Genomic DNA, 15,299 nt, shown 5'->3' with positions numbered 1-15,299 from the left:
TACAGTTTGCGCAGCAGCCATTGAACTTGAGCATGCTATGCGCAGCAGCAAGTTCTATCTCTGGCTAGTCAACTCTGTGCCTTTCATTTTGGTGGACATCTGGTTGGTTGTCATATTAAATTTTGTACAGAAATTGCAGTAGAGCTGATGTATGACATGGCTGTTTTCACACGGCCCTCCCACTGATGGAATAGGATAAGCCTGTGACAGGACTAGTGTAAGACATGCTGAGTGGGTTAATCATGTAGGTTTTGCAGCCGGGTTTTCCACAGGGATACGACCGCTTTGCCAAGGGCTCAGGAGTGGGAATTATATAGGGATGGACCAGGATATTGTTTAGGTTGTGTGGGTGCCAGAATACCACTTCAGGAAGTATGGGAAGTATCATGAGGAAGATGTCACTAATTTCCTTACCATAGTTACGAAACTAATGTACTCTATGACTATGCTATACCTAGAATCTTACAATCAAACACATTTACAAATTGCTTGGGTTTACATTTCATTTTGCATTCTGACTTCTGCAGTTAGCATGTCAACAATAATTCCCTACTGTAAAATATCTTGGAATACCATAGAACATGAATTGTTATATTTGCAGCCGCAAAGCAGGTTAACAATTGACTTCGTCCACTGACTTCACTGCCTACTGGAATGAGAGTTGCCAGCCGTGTTCTGTTGGTAGCTCTTATTATGTACATCACCAATCTGAAGTGACCAGGAAAATAAAGTTGTGTACTCCTGTCTACTATTTGAGGTCTGAAAAATGACGACCTTATTAAAATTAAATATAAGATTGTATGTCTGTTTTCATCAAAATGTCAGTTATCATCATTTATTTCTGCCTCTCTCGTGTCCCTTAATAGCTGATTTAACTTGAGGTGATAATTACTTGAAGGAATTGGTGCAAGGAAGAAAAGTAGTCATTAGTGAGAAAAATCATAACATCAGTCGAAATGAAATAGAAGTACAGGGAAATAAATCATGATCTGCCTTTTAGCGTTTTCCATTAATTTTGTGAACTGTAATACTCTTGTTTGAAATACCCTTTTCGTTTTTTTAGATTTCTATTTTATTTTTGTCACTTTTGGCAGACACCTGTACCCACAAGTATAGGCAACAAGCAGTTTGTCAGTATTTTATGCTTTAGCGATAAATATTAAACACAAAACAGAAGAGACCTAAATATTTTTTCATGTTAAATGATGCACGAAAAAAGAAATATTGAATTTTTTGTTTCATCAAATTTTAATGCATTACAACAATTTGAGTTCTTGCTAAAATTTACTATTGTAGTGACTTACAATACACTAAAAGCTCATATACAGTTTTTTTTGTGGGGGGAGGGATCTTTGCTGAGCTTTTTTCTGCATTAAACTTTACAACAAATTGTTGTATATTCATTTCCCCATTCAAACGCACATCTAAATATCTGCATGTACTTTTAATTACGTTTCATAATTTTGGTGTAGTGTGGACACGAACTGCAATGTGCTTTTTAGGTTTTGACCTCTGTATGGACTCCAAAAGCCTCCATCAGTCATAATTAGCACTGTGCACACGTCATTATGGACTGCAACAAATTCATCTTGTGAGGCTGTAGGAGGGTTTAATGATGTAAAAACTTTCCCAGACATTTCAATGAAAGTCAGCTCAGTGTCAGTGTCTGCTGATCATCGAAATGCCAGTGAATCTGATACTTTGAACCCCCATAACGAAAGCCAGTGTCAATCTTCTTTGGTATCACCGCATTCCAGGCAGCCTGTCACATATGCAGTGCATCTAATAAACTGCTGGTGAAATATTCTTTTTCTTTAAATTTGAGTAAATAATTTTGGAGTAATTGCTTTCAGTCTTGCAATTTCAGATTTTATTTACTGCCTTGACTCATGGTTGTAAAACAGTTGTCTTGTTCATATGATTTGCACGTGAACAAGACAACTGTTTTGCAGTGCAACTTCAATTTTATGTTCTCCGATTTTTCATTTTCCGCAGCTCTACACCATAAATTCTCAGCCTCTGTGAAAAACACATAAAAATAATGCTAAAAATTCCATGATTCTTCCTAGTAAGGTTTATCTCAATACTAAGTTCTTACTCGGCATCTTGCTTGACTTCATACCGTTTCTGTCCTACTGACATTTAATGTGACTGAATGAGTTATAAGTGGCACAAAAGACAAATGGATTGCAACACGGATGACAGCAGAGTTAAGGGGGTATTTTATGCCGTTGTGGAGAGGGGAGATGTGAGAGAGGAAATGCTGGCGTAATCCACGATCAGTGTTACCAACACAATTTGCATATTTAGCTTCATTGCGCGATTATGATACAACAACGCTAGGTTGCAGCAGTTATGGAAAAACAAGACAGTCAAAGCCAAGTGTTCCAGACCGAGCCAATATGTGATGAAGGGGACCAGCCACTACGTTTCCTTGTGCATGTATATCTCAGTCTCATCTTCTTGCACATATTTCCAATGTTCTGTATTCAGCACCAGTGTCAATCAACAACCTTTTAAGTTTGAACACTGAGTCTCAAAGAATGTGCTCGTCATATTCAAGGAAACATTGCCCATTTCTGGCTAGTGAACTCTTATTGGCTGGCGACTTGTTAAGTCACCCAATAGCCAGTGCAGCCATCACACCACACTAACACACTAAAATGAGTTCACCTACTGGATGTGTGGAGAGGGGAGTGACCCTTCAACAACCAGAGTGCAGGTAGAGGTGAAAGCATTTTGTGAAGTGATGAAAATATACTGTTTGTGCAGATGATGTACTATGTCAGAGATGTCACATGGAAATAGAACAAGAGTTTTGCGACAGCACATTTTAGAGATTTCCGTGTTCAAATCTGACACGATACAGTTGCAACAACTACATACACTAAGCACGTATATACTTTGGACCACACACACTGTGCGGCATTGATAGAGGGCATGAAGCAAAACTGTAGCACCTGAGTTTTCTTTCAAATTTGCGTTTTACACTGTGTCCAGAAATTCACCGAACCAACTTGTAATAAGCTTGTAACGTCAATTGCGGAAGTAAACTCATTTTCTCACATCTGTGTTTCTCTCTCAGCAAGTCTAAAATAACACTTTAACAGTGCTGAGCATATGAAGTGCGGCTCGTAAAAAATGTGTTGAACAATAACAGAAATAGTGCCAAAATTTATCATTAAGCAGAGCACATGTATGCTTATGGTTTAACCATGTAGCTGCTGTGATATTTTTGGTTTAACTCAACACATTCTTCAATTTTTGCTTTTTTCTGGGTGAGCACAAAGAATCATATCTCAAAAACGCATGTTTCGAACAAACAACTTATGATCATAGCGTGAAGGAAAATAGCTCGATTACTTTGTACCCAGATACCAATTTCAATTTTTTTGAGGAGCTTTTATTTGCTGTTACACATCTGTGATTTTTAAGAACTGATGAAATCCATTACTACAAGTTATTGTATTGTACATTTGGTTTCATTCACTTTCACTTAAGACAGATTTTGCACAAAGTATTGGAGAGGATTGTGATTTTTAATCAATCAGTGATCATAGCTGCTACCATCCACTGTTTTTTGTCTACCATATATTCAGCTTGTATTGTTCTTACATTATTTTTAACATTATGTTTGCAAACTTAATTGTACCGATACTGTAATTATTTCCTTGTTGTTTTTTCCCTGGGAAAGATTGTTCCTCAAATTATAGTCTTGCTGGGTACACCTTGGTAAAGTACGCCAGGCTGATCAGAGTTGAAGACATATTTCTCGTTGTATTGTTCAAATATTGAAAGCAATGTAGAATGTACATAACTCATAGCCAGAGTCAATAAATTGTTTTTAACTCTGTCATTTCTTTTCATGAAATGCTCCAGCTCGTCTGTATTTTCAGAAAATTCATTACACATTCGTGTTAAAGTTCATTAGTTCCTTCCAACATAAAGGGGACATTCTGAGAGTTAGCTTATTTGAATCAAATGAGCAAAGCAGTCTTTGCATTGATCTCTCTCATTCTCATTCATTTTCTCTCTGGCTCAAATATAGGGTTCACTCAAATGTTGCTACAATTTTTTCCCTATGTTTAAACATTATCAACAGTGTAGAATTAGCAGTGCCTAAATATTTACAAATTTCTCTGTTTAATTAAAAAACTGCAACCATTGTTTACTTTGTTCCTTCTAATAGAAGTAAAAAAGAAGTCATTGAATCTGGATGATACTTCAACTGCAGAATGCTAGTATATTTAATACTGGTTGCATACAGTCTTGTATGCAATTTTAGTTATTTATTTTTCAACTATGCGTTTTGCCTAATTTAGGCATCTTCAGGTTATCTACATAGAAAACAGTGAACAAATACATCTTCATTTGGTATTTCTTTGAAGGACCCTTTAGTCAGTGTAGCCAAAGGGCATCGTTGAATACACGTTTCGCCTTATTCAGGCATGTTTAGGTTATCTTCATTTGGTATTTCTTAGAAGGATCCTTTAGTCAGTGTAGCCAAAGGGCATCATCAAATATATCAGGCCAACATCGCCTTTGTTAAACTCAGTAAAAACTTTTCTAGATGGACGCGAGTGACACCAAAATCTGCGTAACGTGTTCCCGTTCACAGGAGCGAGTAACAGAATAATATGGGGGGCTCAGGTAGTAAGCATAATGCTGTGGTGCATTATGTATCATGCGGGATGAGTGCCATCTCTTATTAATTTATTTGGTATATATCTCTCAATCGCCATTCAGAGGCAGGCTGCTAAATTTGTTACTGGTGGGCTCAAACAGCACATAAGTATTATGGAGATGCTTTGTGAAGTCAAATGGGAATCCCTGGTGGGAAGGTGAAGCTCTTTTCGAGAAACACCATTGAGAAAATTTTGAGAACCAGCATTTGGAGCTGACTGCCACACGATTCTACTGCCCCCAACATACATTGCTCATAAGGACCACAAAGATAAGATATGAGAAATTAGGACTTAGACAGAGGCATATAGACTGTCATTTTTGCCTCACTCTTTTTGTGAGTGGAACAGGAAAGGAAATAACTAGTATGGAACAGGGTACCCTCCACCATGTACCATACAATGCCTTGTGGAATATCTGTGTAGATGTAGAAGTATGCTTACATTGTCAGATTGGAAGGAATGGAAGTTATCTCTTAAGCGAATTTTTATTTTTATTATTTTTTTTAATAGATATATTATGCATTTATTTTTGGTGGATTTGGGTGTTACATTGTTCAGTCATGCTATAGGTTAGGGCAAATAAAAGTGGTCTGGAGAACAGAGTTCCAGGGTACAAAGAAGCACAGCAGAAGGAAGGAAATACAGTATTAACCTGACTGTAGTATATGTTGAAATTGACCACCATTCATCTGTTAGCCCTTTTGGGTCCTGGTCAGCAAGTTATTGAAAGCAAATCAAAGTTGCTGGAATTGCTGCAATTTCATCCAAAAAGTTCTGCGGCAGTTCTTGGAGGCTACAAGGATTGTTGCGACACATCTTACACTTGAAGGCTCCCCCACAAAGTAATTGGATGCTGACAGATCAGGTGACCTGGGTGACCAGCTAGGGCTGTGACCAGACTGACCTCAATTAACAACTGAGAAGATTGTGTAAATGTGTTTCCAGGTTTGGCCGGCTGTGTGGGCAGTTGCTCCATCCTGTTGGAAGTAACTGTAGGTCTTTTCCTCCTCTATTAATGCTGCCAAAGTGGTATCCACTCATCTGGGCCACTTTGATTTGCCCCTCCCAGTACAACTATCTTTTGGTCACTAATACTCAGTTATTCTGGTTGTCAGAACCCATACTGACTCACAGAATTGTCTACTTCAAAATCACTAGAAGGTAAAATACTTGTGACAGCAATAAACACTCCATCGTCAACTGTATGTATTTAATCTGTCCTTTTTTAACAACTTAGATCCTATGTTAACATTTTGGCCAGCTTTCAGTACCTATAATGATCTGAGCTCCAGTGCTTGGAGCTGTGTTATTTCCCAACACTGCTACGACAGTTTAAACTGCAATACCAGTTGTTGTTAGGTCTACCCTCTCCATGTGTTTGCCCTTCATACTTTTAGACTACTGCCCTTCCTATAGTTTTCCAAGACCCTCTGACCTAAAAAGAAAGCCACCCAGTCCCTTCCACATAGCCTCTGCTACCCGTGTAGGCACTCCATGTGTTTAGTGGATCCCTGATGTATTAAGTGGAATCAGAAAACCCACCACTGTATGGCGCAAGTCGAGGAATCTGCAGCCCACACAGTTGCAGCACCATTTGAGCCTCTCATTTAGACCCTCCACTCAGCTCAGTACCAAAGGTCTGCAGTTAATCCTTTCGACAATACTACAGATGTTGAGCTCTGCCTTCATCTCGCCAACAAGACTGACCTTCTATACCCTTCAAATAGCAGCCCAAAACCAGAGAGAATCACTTCCATTCAGAACCAACACATATCATTGGTACCGACATTACAAAATGATCTAGAGAGAATTTCTGTATGGTGTGAAAAGTGGCAATTAGCACTAAACAAAGAAAAGTGCGAGGTCATCCACATGGGTACTAAAAGAAATCCGATAAATTTTGGGTATACGAAAAATCGCACAAATCTAAGGGCTGTCAATTCGACTAAATACCTAGGAATTACAATTACAAGCAACTTAAATTTGAAAGGCTACATAGATGATATTGTGGGAAAGGCGAAACAAAGACTGCGCTTTGTTGGCAGAACACTTAGAAGATGCGACAGACCCACTAAAGAGACAGCCTACATTACATTTGTCCGTCCTCTGCTGGAATATTGCTGTGCGGTATGGGATCCTTACCAGGGAGGATTAACGGAGGACATCAAAAAAGTGCAGAGAAGGGCAGCTCATTTCGTGTTATCGCGCAATAGGCGTGAGAGTGTCACTGATACGATATGCGAGTTGGGGTAGCAGTCACTGAAACAAAGGCGGTTTTCTTTGCGGCGAGATCTATTTACGAGTTTTCAATCACCAACTTTCTCATCCGAATGCGTAAATATTTTGTTGACACCCATCTATGTAGGAAGAAATGGTCATCATAATAAAATAAGAGAAATCAGAGCTCGAACGGAAAGATGTAGGTGTTCCTTTTTCCCACACGCCATTCAAGAGTGGAATGGTAGAGAAGTAGTATGAAAATGGTTCGATGAACCCTCTGCCAGGCACTTAAGTGTGAATTGTGGAGTAATCATGTAGATGTAGAGCCACCACCTGCAGCTGGCTGCACTCTGTGTGCTTCAAGGCATCCAGAAGCACCTATTCTACATCTGGGATGTCTCCTCCCTGTATGCACTCAGAGTGCACTCTGGATTTTTTCCTCCTTGACAGCCTATCCCTAAGAGGCCCTTTTAAGCACCTAATGTTAGAACTCCCTAATCTCACCTTCTGGGACTACATAGATCATGTAGGCTGATAGGCTTCCACTGAAATAGGGTAAGAAATTGCATTAGGCTTGGGATCTTTATCAAACACAGGCAGTGCCTGAAACCTGCTCATGAGATGAAACTGAGAGGCCTCTAATTGGCCCCTCAGAAACTTTAGTCCAAGCAATATGGAGACGTAACAAGCAATATATGTGTAAATAAATAAAATATTTTAAACTAATCCTGATATGTTGCATTTATTTAATTTTTTTACTAAAAGTAATTAAATACTGAAGTAATGAAGTAAGTGCTAAAGAAACCAGCAACAAGTATATCATAAGTATCATTAATTAAGCAAAACATTTAATTTATTACATGAAAAATATAGATACATAATCGTTAAAATGATGATAAAAATAGACAAAATGTAAATTAAATAAAAATTAAATATTTCTTTAGATTTTTTGCTTCTGTAACATTCGTGTTTATCTTGTTCAAGCTACCAAAGAGTAAGTACTAAAGAATTTTTCTAAATTGTCCAGAAGCCAAGACATGAAAGATTAAGTAAGCATGTGCTAGTTGCCCCCACACCACTGCCCGCTGCAGCTGACACATTCCACACTTACATGCTTTACTTTATTACTCAATTAATGCTAAAAATCAGTGAAACATATCCTAGTATTTTTTCTTGAAAATGTAGGTATTCAACATTAACCTCCATCAAGGGCATTGCTGTAAAATGTTAATGCCATTCACTAGACTTTTTTATATCTAGTTGTTAGCAATTTCTTTTTTTTAAGTTATTTTGTATAGTTAATAATAACATTCCCAACAAAAGTGCAAGGTTTTCAAAGTCATTTTTTAATAATTGCAATTGATAAAGCACAACTCTTTGCAAAGAAAATAAGCCGAAACTGTTATTGTATGGCCATCCCCTGAGCAGATCTAGCCAATCATCAGGAGCACATGCATCTCTCTCTCTCTCTCTCTCTCTCTCTCTCTTTTTCACTCACTCACTCACGCGCGTGCTACTTAACAGCAAATAGGTAGTATGAGAACACGGATATTAACAAGTTATAGTGAGCCAGATTTTTAACTTCTTTTTATGTATATTGAAACACAAGAAAACAACTGTTAGTTACAAAAAAGCAATCGATAGAATTTTTTAAAGCCTACAACTTTCTTGTTTAACATTTTTTTCACTCAAAGTCATAGTTTTTACTTATTTAAGAAAAACTATTTTTTGCCAATTTGAGGATTTGTTTGGGCCATGTTCACCACCTCTGATCAGGTTTCATGAAAAAGAAATTTTATACTGCGTTTTCAGGTATATATACTTTCTTTTCAGGTAATAATTTTTGTGAATTTATCATTAGACCATAGAATGCTTGGATTACTTGGATCCCCATGTCCCGTGCCCAAGGCCCCACTTCCCCGCTGTGATGCCAATTGGCCACAGCCTCAAGCTGTAATTATAGATTATTATAGCATACTTGATAACTGATTGTGTAGTATAACTTTGGAACTATAAATTAAGTGGAAAATTCAAGTCTTTGTAATTATTGCTATCATGAAATTATGTTGCCTGTGATTGTATACAAGAATTTGTAAAGGAGTATGAAATATCTTAAATACTCTGTGTCAGTCTAGTGTTTGAAATCAAGAGCTCTTTCTCAACGGCAGAAAAAAAAAATTAGAACAGTTACGTTTATCTGACCATGCCCATGTGCCCCTCTTTTCAAAAATAAATTAGTAAGGAGAGTTGGAATGACCTATCCCGTGTTAAATTTAGTGACTTGGCTTCCCTGTATTTGAGGAACCACTGTAGCCATTGACATGAAACTTTTACAGGACATTAATCTAGATGTTCTGAGTCTACCCAACTACAATAATTGCATTTCAGCCACTGATTTTGGAAATACAATTTTTTAATTACACACTTAAAATTTTGTGTTCTTTGTTTTGTTCTATAATAATAACAATTGATAATAATTAAATAAATAATTAATTAAAAGGAAATCTACAAAATGAAAAGTAAAAGGAACCTAAATATTTCACATGCACACACACACCACTTTCTTAGTCTCCATAATGAAAATTATTTTTTTGTCAGAAAATGCGCATTATATTAGAACTACATAAAAAAAAATCACTTCACTCCTTAGTTAATTCTACTCTTTTTTACAATTTTTATTGTCTGAAGTGAAGGTCAGTAGACTCGTGGCGTACTGAAAAACGTTTAATTTGGGTTTGTATAATCTCAGGGAAATTACTAACTGTCTTCTCGCCTCGCGAGAAAATTCAGAATACCGTAGTTTAATTTAATTTCATGGGTATTGTGTTGGCAACTTAAGAAAAAATGTAGTAAAGCAAAATCTGTAACATTTATAAGTTGTGGATTGATGATCGTTACTATGAAATGAAAGCAGAAATGCCAAATTAAATAATTATTATTTAATGAAAGAAGTTTTTTATACTGACATCTGACATCTCACAGTTTTGAACGTAACAAAGAATATTTGTCGTACTCCGGCCAAATACGTTGAAATAACAATAATCTTAGCCTGACTCTGTAGCGAAAGAAAAAAGTATTCATAGTAAAGTCATATCAGTAATCGCAATTGGCGGTAATAATAGCACAATTAAACAAATTCCTAACAGGAATACAATTTCAATTCATTTGAAGAAAATAAGAGTCTGATAGAGTAAGATGCTGTTGGAAAAGTGCGCGACTAAAGAAGAGAGAGAAACGACAAGCACGCATACTTATATAGAACAAAATACAGATGGTAATGCTATGCCACTCTCATTATCCTAGGTGTACATATTCGCTGACTTGCAGCGCAGTTCATTGACTCAGTGGTTAAATTACATCTTTAACTCTTGATATTTCAATAGGAAAGGAAAACAGTATGTTATTACGTCACGGGCAGAGCACAATATTACAGTACGTTATCCTAAATAATTTTAATTATACATAACATGTTCTTCTTTGAGTTCAGTAGACTCAGGATATGTATGTTATTACTCCCTGAAAATTTGAATACTTTACTCGAAGTGGTTTCTGAGAGTTAGGGAAAAATGCAACAGAAAATGTAAATTTTCAGGAATGACTTCTAAAGTTTCAAAAGACTGTAACTCAGTATATGCTTAATTTTTTATTTTTAGTCACTCAGAAGCACCCTGCACAATACTCTATGTCATCCTCTTGATCTTTTTTCAAGTTTTTTTATTCTTTTCTTCTTTCTGGGCTCCTTAGTGGCCAACTGTGCTGCATTTTCTGCTTTATCAATGCGAACTTTGTCCATCCGTTCAAGTTCTCTGATGCAGTTTGCTCCAGGATTAATTCCTGTATGCTGTAGCACTTTCACCCTACCAGTGTTGCTGTCATTAAAAGCAATAACAGCATCACTGACCCCCCACTTTAGTGTCTTCATTCCAACAACAAAAATTTTTTGATAAGAAAGTCCGTATAAGATTATTGAACAACTCACTGGGATTTTGAGTCTGACCATGCAGACACTTCTTCATTAATTCAGGATTGCTCAGGTCTCTGTAAATAGGTTTTATGATATCCATGACTGCTGCTGGGATGGAATGTTTATGGCTGTATGAACTGTTTGAGTGCTTGGCATTGCGGTAATTGCACCATTAATCAGGTCCAGGAGGGCAAAGGTGGTTACTGGTTTTTCATCAGGTGACAGTCTGTGGAAGAAGGTAGCCCATACTGCCTGCTTCATTTTCAACAAATCTTCAGTATTATTTCTAATGGCCATCCCATAATACTGCTGTAGTTCATCAATCATTTTGTCTGTCAGCCTGCCTCTTATGGGTTTACCATCAGAAAGTTTCTTGTTTCTCAAACTTTGTTTCATCTTCCTCAACCTGGTGCCCATCTTGTTCTGGACATGACCAACACATTCCAGTTTTGTGATAATCTTCTCACAATAAGGCTGAGCAACTACTACACTGTTATATGCTTTTGAGTCTCCATCATGTAAGAACTTAGTGTAACACACTTCCCCCTTCCTTCACAGATCGAGTAAAAATTTCAGTAGCTGCAGAGGCCTCCATACCACCACTTGTTCCTTCATAATTTCTGTCACAGATATGCCCTTCTTCATTCCCTGATTTACAATTATAGCAATGTTTGGTTAAAATCTGGAAATCTATTACCTTTCCAGTATCCACACTGGTCACTGTAGCAACAGAATTCTTAGAACTGTAGCCGCACTTCTGCCACTGCCATCAAAAGCTACTGGTATGTCAGTCACATCATCATTTATTTCAACAGCTTGGTTTGCAGCACCCTTCATTGACTCACATGCGACAGATTCCACAGCAGCACCAATAAATCCTGCAAGGTGGGCGTGACATATTCATCACAGCAAACATTGTTTCTGCTGCAGTGTGTCCTTTACTGATAGCTCTCAATCCATAAAACCACCTAACATTTACTTCAGAATAATTATCTTTATACTTAACAGAATTCCAAAATGAATAAGTATATTTACAACTGGCACAATTAATGATAAGTTTCCTGGCTAGTCCATTTGATACCTCACTGTATTTATGTAGACTACTGGCCCTCCATATTTTACAACACACACATCTGGCTAACACTCTTGTTAGGATGTGTAAATCTATCGGAACATAACCTAACCTAACATTTACATCACTTTCATTTTGAGAAAACTGTGTATCAGAATGTTTTATTTTAATCTTTGAAGCACTAGTGGATGTTTCTCCAGATACTGACAAGTTTGCCTGTATTTCATTGCCTGTAACTTCACATGCCACATGTTGAACACAGTGTTTCCCTTTATTCGAAAATCTATTACCATGAAACCCATGTTTCTTGAAAACACTTCGTATTGGCATCATACTTTACTTTTTGAGAGATTTACCAATCTTTTTGTCACTTTTCCTTGGCAAAACATTAGCACTTTGACATACAACGCATGTTTATACTACGAAATAATAAGATACTGTTTTTGACAGTATATATATATATATATATATATATATATATATATATATATATATATATACACACACACACACACACACACACACACACACACACACATGGGTCGCTTAGAGGAAGCCTTCTTGGTTACCCAAGCCTGCCAACCCAAAGTTTGGTACAGATTTATTGATGACATCTTCATGATCTGGACTCACAGTGAAGAAGAACTCCAGATTTTCCTCTCCAACCTCAACTCCTTTGGTTCCATCAGATTCACCTGGTCCTACTCCAAATCCCATGCCACTTTCCTTGATGTTGACCTCCACCTGTCCAATGGCCAGCTTCACACGTCCGTCCACATCAGACCCACCAACAAGCAACAGTACCTCCATTATGACAGCTGCCACCCATTCCACATCAAACGGTCCCTTCCCTACAGCCTAGGTCTTCGTGGCAAACGAATCTGCTCCAGTCCGGAATCCCTGAACCATTACACCAACAACCTGACAACAGCTTTCGCATCCTGCAACTACCCTCCCGATCTGGTACAGAAGCAAATAATCAGAGCCACTTCCTCATCCTCTCAAACCCAGAACCTCCCACAGAAGAAACACAAAAGTGCCCTACTTGTGACAGGATACTTTCCGGGACTGGATCAGACTCTGAATGTGGCTCTCCAGCAGGGATACGACTTCCTCAAATCCTGCCCTGAAATGAGATCCATCCTTCATGAAATCCTCCCCACTCCACCAAGAGTGTCTTTCTGCCGTCCACCTAACCTTCGTAACCTCTTAGTTCATCCCTATGAAATCCCCAAACCACCTTCCCTACCCTCTGGCTCCTACCCTTGTAACCGCCCCCGGTGTAAAACCTGTCCCATGCACCCTCCCACCACCACCTACTCCAGTCCTGTAACCTGGAAGGTGCACATGATCAAAGGCAGAGCCACGTGTGAAAGCACCCACGTGATTTACCAACTGACCTGCCTACACTGTGACGCATTCTATGTGGGAATGACCAGCAACAAACTGTCCATTCGCATGAATGGACACAGGCAGACAGTGTTTGTTGGTAATGAGGATCACCCTGTGGCTAAACATGCCTTGGTGCACGGCCAGCACATCTTGGCACAGTGTTACACCGTCCGGGTTATCTGGATACTTCCCACTAACACCAACCTATCCGAACTCCGGAGATGGGAACTTGCTCTTCAATATAACCTCTCTTCTCGTTATCCACCAGGCCTCAATCTCCGCTAATTTCAAGTTGCCGCCACTCATACCTCACCTGTCATTCAACAACATCTTTGCCTCTGCACTTCCGCCTTGACTGACATCTCCGCCCAAACTCTTTGTCTTAAATATGTCTGCTTGTGTCTGTATATGTGTGGATGGATATGTGTGTGTGTGCGAGTGTATACCCGTCCTTTTTTCCCCCTAAGGTAAGTCTTTCTGCTCCCGGGATTGGAATGACACCTTACCCTCTCCCTAAAACCCACATCCTTTCGTCTTTCCCTCTCCTTCCCTCTTTCCAGATGAGGCAACAGTTTGTTGCGAAAGCTTGAATTTTGTGTGTATGTTTGTGTGTCTATCGACGTGCCAGCGCTTTCGTAAGTCACATCATCTTTGTTTTTAGATATATTTTTCCCACGTGGAATGTTTCCCTCTATTAATTCATAAAATTGCATATTTTATAATGAGGTAAAAATCCGAAAATGTGAAAAAAAAAATTTTACGTTCTAGCTCCCTTTTATATGGACAGTAAATTAACCATTAAACCATAAGATTCTTCATGTGATTGAAGTACAGTTGCAGTGAATGAAACATATGATGAGACATGTTTAGTATTTTAAATGAATCTGGCATAATACTTACATTACTTTCGTTGCAGGGGTACCAAAAAATGAAACTTAATTGTGTCCTGGTGAGGTCTCAGATGATACTCCCAGACATTAAAGAAGAAGAAGAAGAAAAACAAAATGATCAAAAAGTGGATAGTGATGATGATATTCAAATTGTCGCTGAATATGACAGTCTCTTTGATGACATGGCTGTTCTTGAGGAAACTTGATATGTTGTGTCTATAATATTTACATGTGTGTTGGACGTTCTGTGCATCTCTGTGTTTCCTTATTAGGAGAAAACTAAGTCAGGTGACTTATTTATGTTTCAAATGTGTAATTTAGAATGTTTGTAATTAAACATTTAACACATTTGTTGTAATAAATATAACTGTGATGGTTGTTTGATCAACTGATATTTGTATCATATATGTGTAATAAATTGTGAAACTGCTGTAAAAAATATATAGTCTCTAAAAATTATTAAAAAGTTCAGCTTAAGATTATTAAATCTTTCCAGGCCCATGATTATGATCATAAATATGACTTATGGGATATGATTGTTAAGTGTATGTAGCTGTGACTACACGATAAAAAGAACATCTAGGCAAGTAAAATTATCAAAGAGCAAGTTTTGCAATTAATTGCTATTTTTTTGCAGTAATTTTTGTAATCTAGTAAGTTAGTTTCATGTACGCTTGAGAATTATTCACTGACAATTGTTCTTTTGTTATGGTAATGAAATCAAGAATTTCTTCAATGTGAATGATTTCCGCTCATGTTAATTTGTTGGTATACACTGAAATGAGAGAAGACACCAAAAAAGACATAAAGTCGATGAAGGTAATGGCACAAATGACTGATATTTCTTGCAATTACTTCTGATAAACAGGAGTAACTTACTATAACTGGGGAAGCAGCAACTTTTTTCTTAAGTAGTAGCTTCTGTCAAAAGGTGTCCAATGTGATTATGACCGCACAACAGGAATTAACAAACTCTGAATGCGAAATGGTAGTCGGATAGTTGGTGTTAGATACATAGGACATTCCATTATGAAAATCAGTAGGGAATTCGATACTCCGAGATCCAAAATGCAAAG

At 37.8% G+C, this 15,299-nt stretch overlaps 1 protein-coding gene across 2 annotated transcripts in view; it reads left to right on the top strand.

Annotated features, from left to right (window-relative positions):
• Positions 1–14,692, top strand: part of LOC124545589 (WD repeat-containing protein 74) — a 98,325-nt gene extending 83,633 nt beyond the window's left edge. For both annotated transcript variants that reach the window (XM_047124547.1, XM_047124539.1), the window contains one exon: positions 14,250–14,692. In XM_047124547.1, the coding sequence (XP_046980503.1) occupies positions 14,250–14,429 (180 nt within the window). In that variant the 3' untranslated portion in view covers positions 14,430–14,692. The remainder of the gene's footprint in view (positions 1–14,249) is intronic.
• The last annotated feature ends 607 nt before the right edge of the window (positions 14,693–15,299 follow it).

Source organism: Schistocerca americana, chromosome 1 (assembly GCF_021461395.2).
Source record: "Schistocerca americana isolate TAMUIC-IGC-003095 chromosome 1, iqSchAmer2.1, whole genome shotgun sequence".
NCBI lineage: Eukaryota > Metazoa > Arthropoda > Insecta > Orthoptera > Acrididae > Schistocerca > Schistocerca americana.
This window is presented reverse-complemented; position numbering and strand designations above follow the sequence as displayed.